The sequence below is a fragment of the Peromyscus maniculatus genome, chromosome 1, assembly GCF_049852395.1.
Source record: "Peromyscus maniculatus bairdii isolate BWxNUB_F1_BW_parent chromosome 1, HU_Pman_BW_mat_3.1, whole genome shotgun sequence".
Classification (NCBI taxonomy): domain Eukaryota; kingdom Metazoa; phylum Chordata; class Mammalia; order Rodentia; family Cricetidae; genus Peromyscus; species Peromyscus maniculatus.
Genome location: NC_134852.1, coordinates 162,202,790 through 162,210,461, shown reverse-complemented (window position 1 = coordinate 162,210,461; position 7,672 = coordinate 162,202,790). Strand labels below are relative to the sequence as shown.

General features: G+C 52.2%; 1 protein-coding gene across 12 annotated transcripts in view; it reads right to left on the bottom strand.

Annotated features, from left to right (window-relative positions):
• Positions 1-6,125: 6,125 nt before the first annotated feature.
• Positions 6,126-7,672, bottom strand: part of Rab3il1 (RAB3A interacting protein like 1) — a 54,218-nt gene continuing 52,671 nt past the window's right edge. For all 12 annotated transcript variants that reach the window (XM_076559406.1, XM_076559423.1, XM_076559401.1 and 9 more), the window contains one exon: positions 6,126-7,141. In XM_076559406.1, the coding sequence (XP_076415521.1) occupies positions 7,059-7,141 (83 nt within the window). In that variant the 3' untranslated portion in view covers positions 6,126-7,058. The remainder of the gene's footprint in view (positions 7,142-7,672) is intronic.

Below are 7,672 nucleotides of genomic sequence, written 5' to 3'. Positions count from 1 at the left end.
ACTTTTCCCTCCCTTATAACCGCGCTGACAGCGCTCGCCTCGCCCGCCCCTCGTCCCGGCCCCCGCGCTGGCCAGTCCCGCGCCGGCTCCAATCCCAGCGCGGCACCTCCACCTCCATTGGCTGCCCGGGGAGGGCGGTGTCGCGAAGGGGTTCGCCCCACCCGCGAGGGCCTCGGGGGCCACCACGCCCGGCCCAGCCCCCGGGGCACTGTCCCGCCCCCAGTTCCTCGGACTCGAAGCTTGGCCGAGAAAGGGGGTGAGGGGAATGGGGACCCGGAGCGCACGGGCGTCCCGCAGGCCGCTGCGCCCGGGCGTACCCTCAGGGGCCCAAGAGGAGCCCAGGTCTGAGCCCGAAGAGGCTGGGAATTGTGGTTAGGGACGTCATGGGGCTTTAGCCACGCATCCCGGGTGGCTAGAGGTGAAGACACTACCTCGGAGCGACTGTCAACAGCCTTCAAACAATGGACCTCACCCCCCAACAAACCCTCAACGTCTACAGGAGGAGGCCATCTAGAGCCATCTGCTGGGGAGGATAACCTCTTCTCCCCTTTGGCTGCAAACAGGGTTGGGGATGCCCAGAGTGACCACTGGGCAGGAAGGGAGCAGCCAGCACTGGAGCCCGCAGCCCTGCATTCACGAGAGGAAAGAATGGACCGGTCTGCAATGGGTGGCTTGCTTGCTACCGCCTCCCACCCCACCCCCGACTTCAGTCGCATTTTTGACTTACTAAATTGAAGTCCTCTTGAGAGTGTAGCTACATTCCCAAATTGTATGATGTTACTTTGAGATCGACACCAATTGCTTAAAGCTAAGCATTCACGCCAACCGGAACCACGATTGGCAACCTTGAAGTTCTATCAGAACTTCCCGGAGGGCTGGTTAAAACAGACTCCCTCACTCCACCCTAGCATGACTCAGGGCAGAAAGGTGAGGCAGACCCGATGGTTGGAGAAAAAAAATCTTTTCAGAACCTGTAAGTGTATTTCTCCAATATGTAGGAGACCTAGCCTTTAAGGCACCCTGTGGATACCAAAATCAACCTGTGCTCCTTGCCTACTTAAGACAGTATTTGCATGTAACCTTCACACATCCTACCGTGCACTTTAAATCATCTCTGAATTCCTTACAATACCTAATGCGATGTAAATGTTCTATAATTGTTCACTGCATTGTTTAGGGAACAATGACAAGAATAAAAAGGCTGAAAGCATCCAGTCCAGATGTGACCATTACAAGCGGAAATGCACAGGACAGGAAGAGAAGCAGAGGCTAGCAAAAAAGAGTGCTGGTGACAGTCAGGACCTGTGAACCGAGGAGAGGTGACAGCAGGGCCAGCCTACATACACGCTGCCTCCTTCACATGGAGAGAGAGCAGTGTGGCACATTCCAGAATTATTTTCTGAACATGTCCAATCTACTGCTGATATGTCTTAGGCTGCAGAACTCACAGAGATGGAAGACCCATGATATTTGTGCCACAGGCAGACCAGAGCTTGAAGAACAGGGCCTCTTGGTTTTCCCTAGTTCAGGGAACTCTTGCTTTGGTTAGCCAGGACAACCAGAGACCCATGATGTTGCCACAGACAGGAGTTGTTTAATCCCTTTCTACCGGGTTCTTCAGAATCCTGGAACCCCATTTCTGCACACCTGGAGGATTCAGCAGCCCAAGCCAAAGAGGACAGTGGGTACTGCTGCCCCCACATGGTCACACTGAGCACCGGGGTGAAGAGAGCCTACTCTTCCCAGGGAATATACCTCTCGCATCCAAACCTGGTGGCCCATAGGGCATAGCCCTTGCTCCATTCTCAACACCTCTCAGTATTATGATGTGCCTGGTTCAAGAGCCATCCAAGGGCTCCTTCCCTGGGGCCTGGCCTCGACTCAGGTATGGGAGGCAATTAGGGGTCGGGTAAGTTAAATCTCTCTATGTCCTAGCCATACCAGGAGAGTCAACAAAGTGAAGACTGGACAGATTGGTTAGATAACATAAGAACAAGATCTGAACCATGCCACCCTTTCTGGCCACTTCAGTCCAGCATGGAATCTATAAGTGGTATGGGGCCTCTTTCCACCTGTATCTAGTTGTGTGTTCCCATAAAGCCTAAACTATGAGTGACCTCTCCCTACCTCCCACACAAACCGCTTCCCACTCTAGTTCTCTGCAGGCCTCGGGGTCATCCCTAGGCCACTCTGTCTCTCTGATCTCTGATGCTGGAGAACTTGCAACTTGCAGGGAATCAGGGGTTGGGGGAACTTGAGGCTCCATTGTCCCCAAATCCCCAAATCCGGGCAGCTGAGGCCTCTCAGACCACTTAGAAAGGGAGAGGCATCACTCGACATTCCTGAGCTGCCACTGGGCCACTGCCAGGGTGTGTGGGTGTAGGAGGGTGAGGGAAGCCAGCCAACTAGAGTATTTTTTTTTTGAGGGGGGACAAACTTGAGGTTTGAGGAGAGTCCCCCTTGAATGCCTTGAATGCAGACTCTTGCCTCTGTCCCAGCTGGATCCTCTACTGTTGGGAGCTCCCACCCAGGCCTCTTTTTGGATGCCTTGAGATTGCCACCCCCTGCAAAGCCACCAGCTACTGTCCTGGAGCCAAGCAATGTTTGTGCAGGGCCAGGGAGGCTCAGCAAGCTGGACAGGCAAGCAGTGGCTTTAAGAAAAAGCTCTGGAGCCACCAAGAAAGAGCAGTCCCAGAGCTCAGGCAAAAGGGACTGGAGTCAGAGCTCTAGGGGTTGGCCCGAGTTATAGATCACATCATGAGCTGGGTTATTAGTTCAGGGCACAACTCTTCTGAGAAAGGAGGAGCAGAGGCCATGAGCACCACAGAATTATGTAAGGGCTCTTTGGAACCACTTAGGCCAGCAACCACAAGCCTATCGGCCACTGGTGGAACACAGACCCTTAGAACACCCCTTGGTAAAAACAGGCTGCACAGAAATGTGCAGCAAAGGCGAGAAGACCCCACATCACTGCTAGAGATGTAGATCAAAGCCCAGGGAGCAAACACCTCACATCTCCTAGAATGCTTACTACCAAAACCAATAACATCAATTTGGTCAGGAGGCAGAAAAGTTGGAACCCTGGGGTAGTGTTGCTAGAACTTTAAAATGGGGCAGCCACCATGGAAAAGTACGGAGGGTCCTCTTAAAAAAATAGAACTACCATATGAGCCAACAGACTTACTTCTCATTATTTATTCAAAAAGACTCTAAGCAGGGTCTCCAAGAGAGATCTGCATACACAACAGGTACCAGCAGCCCATGTCTATCTCCAATGAATGGACAGACACAGCAGGTGTTACATATACAACACAACACTACTGAGCCTCAAGAAGTCAATCCTGTCATCTTACATGGATGAATATTGAGGACATTACATTAAATGAAACAAGTCAGTCAAGAGAAGATGAATGTGCTATAATTCCATTTACAGCTCGTCTCTGGAAGAGTCGTATTCACAGAGGCAGAAGGTGAAATGCTGCTCTCCACAGTCTAGGGACAGGAGAAACAAGGAACTGTCTAGTGATCATAGCTTTTATTTTGCAAGATGCAAAAGGTTTATAGATTGGTTTCATGGCAGTGTGAATATACCTAACACAACTATAATTCTACACTTAAAAATGGCTAAGATTACGTGTTTTTAAAAAAGTGAGTAAGTGTGGCAGAGATTGCTCCATGGGTAAAGCACTTGTCGTGGAAGCCTGACTACCTGAGTCCAGATCCACAGAACGCGTATAAAGCTCGATCCAGTGGTCCTTGGCCTGTAATCCCTGTGTTCCTTCCTAATGAGAAGGTGGGAGGCAGAGATGGGAGAATTCCCAGAAGCTAGCCTGGCCTATGCAGGAATGGACAATAAAAGACTCTGCCTCAAATAAGGGGGAGGACAAAGACCAACACAACACCAGAGGTTGTCTTCTGACATGTGCACCATGGTACATGTGCACCATGGTACATGTGCACACACACACACACACACACACACACACACACACACACACACACACCAAATGCATGCATGCATGCATGCATAAACAAATGAGGGAAGATTGTGGGGGGAAAATCATAATCCCAGCTCATAAATGAAAACAACTTGCTCCAAGGTCACAGCCCTGGCAGGATTCAAATCAGGGCAGGTTTGGCAGATGGCAAAGTGAGATATCTCAGGGTGCAGCCCCAGGTAAATGTGCTTAGTCAGGTTCGATGCTTTCATCGATGCCTAGAGGCCAGACTCAGGGCTAGCCAAGGAGGGCTCAAATGATTCCTATGTGCCAAGTATTCATAGAAGCCCAAGCGGGTTATCTAGAGAATTTCAGAACAACAGTGTGGCTGATGGCAGTTAATCTCCCTAGTCAGCTCCAAGAGTCAGAGCCCCAAGCTGCTTCACAGGTCTGGTAGCACAGCAACCCTAACAGGGTATAGTCGAGGGAGCAAACCTAGGTTCAAAGGCCAGCCCTGTCTCAATCTGTTTCTTTTCTTTGATTGTGTGCGGTGCTGGGGACCAAACTCCAGGCCTTGAGCACTCTACCACTGATCTACACCCCTAGCCTTCCGCATCAATTGCAGAAGCAAAGAACCTAAGCACACTTTGGGTGTTTGGTATAAAAAACAAAACACTAAGAGGTGGGTTAATACTATGGAGCCCAGAGACTTAGGACCTCTTTGTGATTTTTTTTTCCAGAACAGGAGACTGAACCCAGGACCTTGTGCTTGCTAGGCAGGCCTCTACCACGGAGGTAAATAAACCCCAACCTTGGGGCCTCTTTCCAATGCCTCTGTCCATTGACATGAGGGAGAACAGCGTGTTTTAACATTGCTAAGAGACTGAAATAATGGGTTCCGGGAGGGCTGGGAGCTGTGACTAGTGCTAAGCGATTCATTGCTGTTACCAAGGTGTGGCTGTGTTGATGGCCCCACCTGTGGTCTGATCAGGGTCAAAGTTTTGTAGCAGCAAGGCAAGTCAGTCAGGGGAGTAGGGTCCTCCACGGGCCTCCGGAGTGCCTCCTGGTGTCTCTTTGGTCCTGCATATGGCTGAGCCCAGAACACAGAAGTTAGGGGCTGATTAAGTCCAGCACTCAGGTTTTCACCCTCCCTTGTCCCCAGGTGAACAAGGGTTGACATGGTTAGAGGATGCCATGGGGATCCCACCTGGGACACCAAGTTTTCCCCTGACATTCGCCTTTGTCTTTACTTTCTTCCATCCAGTGCCCTGGATGTGTTACTGGTATGTTTATTATTGCCATCGTCCAGCATGAGGAGATGTGGCAGGGTCTAGTCAGCGAACAGGTGTCTATGGGGACTGGGAAGACAGGAAAGGACTGGAGTCATAATGGAGCAGGAAGGGGGCGTGAGGACACAGAGGTGCAGCAGAGGCAGAAGAGTCCTGGGAACAGGCTACTGACCAGAGAACGTGTGAAGGCAAAGGACCTTGACAGAGCTCTTGGCCAGCCCCCCAACCCCACCCCGCTGATCTACCATCTGAGTGGCACCTGGGCCTCAGGCCAATCGAGAAGTTCCTGTAGGCTGCTGACAACCTCTGACCCAACCCAGAATCTGCTGCATCCTCCTTCCAAGAAAGCACAGAGCCCTACAGGTGGGCCAGAGGCAGGAGCCACAGGACATCTCCTCAGTCCTAGTTTGAGGTCTCTGAGGACCCCGGTTACCCCCACCTCTTTCCACTCGTGTCTGCCATGCCTTGCTCAGAACCCACCTAAGACTGGGGTGAGGCAGTCCAGCATTTCTGTAGCCCCCACTGTCCTATGGCAGGTAGCACCAATCAATCTTGCACTGTCCTGCCAAGCCCCAGGACGCCCCAGTGCTTTTGACTCCAGGCTTCAAATAGACTGGGGGTCATCGCTGAGAGCTAGGGGACTTACAGGTCAGAACTGAACACACAGAGTGGCAAAAAAACCATTCCACTACCCCAAAGCCCCATGAAATACTAAGGACAACTCCAACAGTCTTCCCAACAGCAAGTAAGCGGTGTTAGCGTGGGGGTGGCTTCGGGATTTGGGGTTAATCCCAAGCACGAGGGCAGTCAGGAAAGGATTTGATTTCATTCCTTCAGATGCCCAAGCCCTGGCCAGAGCCCCAGGGCACAGGAGGGAAGGCCACTGCTGCCTAGCCCCTACCAACAAAGCCTTCCTTTATTAAAGAGAGATTGTGTTACATTCCACTGGAAGGAAATAGGGGCGTGGTGAGGGATACGTCCAGGTTGGATACCCCAAGCCCAGTTCCCAGTGGGCTATGATGGATGGGTAAGGCAGGGTCCAGGTCCTATGTAGCCGCCCTATCCAGTACCACGTACAGGGCCCCTGTGGTCTGGATGGCAGCCCACAACTACATCCTGAGGCTCCCCTGTGGCACACTTTGAGAAGAAAGAGTCCAGGCCCCTGGCAATTTTAGGGCCAGGGCCTCCTGAAGATGGGGTTGAAGTAGAGATGGAGGGCCAGAGAGACCTCTATTCAGAAGAATGGAGACAGGGTCGTACTCATTTCCAGAGCACTTTGGGGCAGTTATCCCTCCACCATGCTCAGACTGGAGACACTTGCCCTACCACTGGGGAAGTCTAATGAGGCCACTTGGGAACAGGGTGAGAGATGGCCACAAGGGGGTGCTGGTGACCCAGAGCTTAGAGGCCGTGGCGGAGCATACTCTGGAGATCCAGCCAGTCCCTTTCTGAAGACAGGGCAGCAACAGAGCATTGGTAACCAGCAGGGACTTTGGGAGGGGGTACTGGCTGTTCAAGGGTCCCCTCCCTAGAGCTGAGCCTCTCTCCAATATGGCTCCGAGCTCCTTGGTCTTTGGTGCTTTCTTGAAATTCTCTTGGTGGCTACAGAGCCCAGTGGGCAAGAGGATCATCTCATGAAGTCCAGGGCAGGCTGTCCTTCCGTCTGTCCCAGGAGGAATGGATGGGACTGGCTTAGTTCTGTCTCTACAGCCTGGCTGTTTATCTGTTCTTTCAGCTTCTGGCTCATGCTGGCTCCAGGATTTCTTGACTGTCTGTCCCAAGGCAGCCGTTTGCTCTAGGTCAGAGCCTACTTCAGGCCTGGGGTCACGCCCTAGGCCTCCTGGGGGAAGAAGCCAAGCTTGGCTAGTGACATCCCCTTCCGAAGCCTCATGATCTCCCAGAACATCGGCTCAGCTGTAGACAGAGAGGACAGTTCATGGTCACTTGAGACAACTGCCCTGGCCTCCCTGGCTTTGGGCAGGGGAGTTCAGACGCTCTCTGCCACACAGTTGTTTTCAACCTGGGCTTAGAACTACACTTCTCCAATTGCAAATGTTTTCCCACCTTGACCCAGAGCAGTGAGCTGGGCCCAGGGCATCAGTCCCTGTGTCTGGAGAAGGATCCAGAAGGCAGGGAACCCATGTTCTGGTGGCCATGAAGAAGTAGGGAAGAGTCACAGGAGAGACCCATCATAAAGACCCTTGAATGTCCAAGCCAGTAACAGGAATGATAATTCTGCTGGCCCTAAGGATTTCTAGGCAGAAGAAAAGCAGCATGGCCCAGATGTGTGGAAGGCACCAGGTTTGCTGTCCCAGTGAAGCAGAACCCATCATCAAGGAGGATTAGGGACACTTTATTAATGTACAATGCTCCCTTTTGCTGGCCTTCTACTGAAGGGACCCTAGACTCCTGCCTCTGCTGCTGGACAGGCAGTCTTCGAAGGTA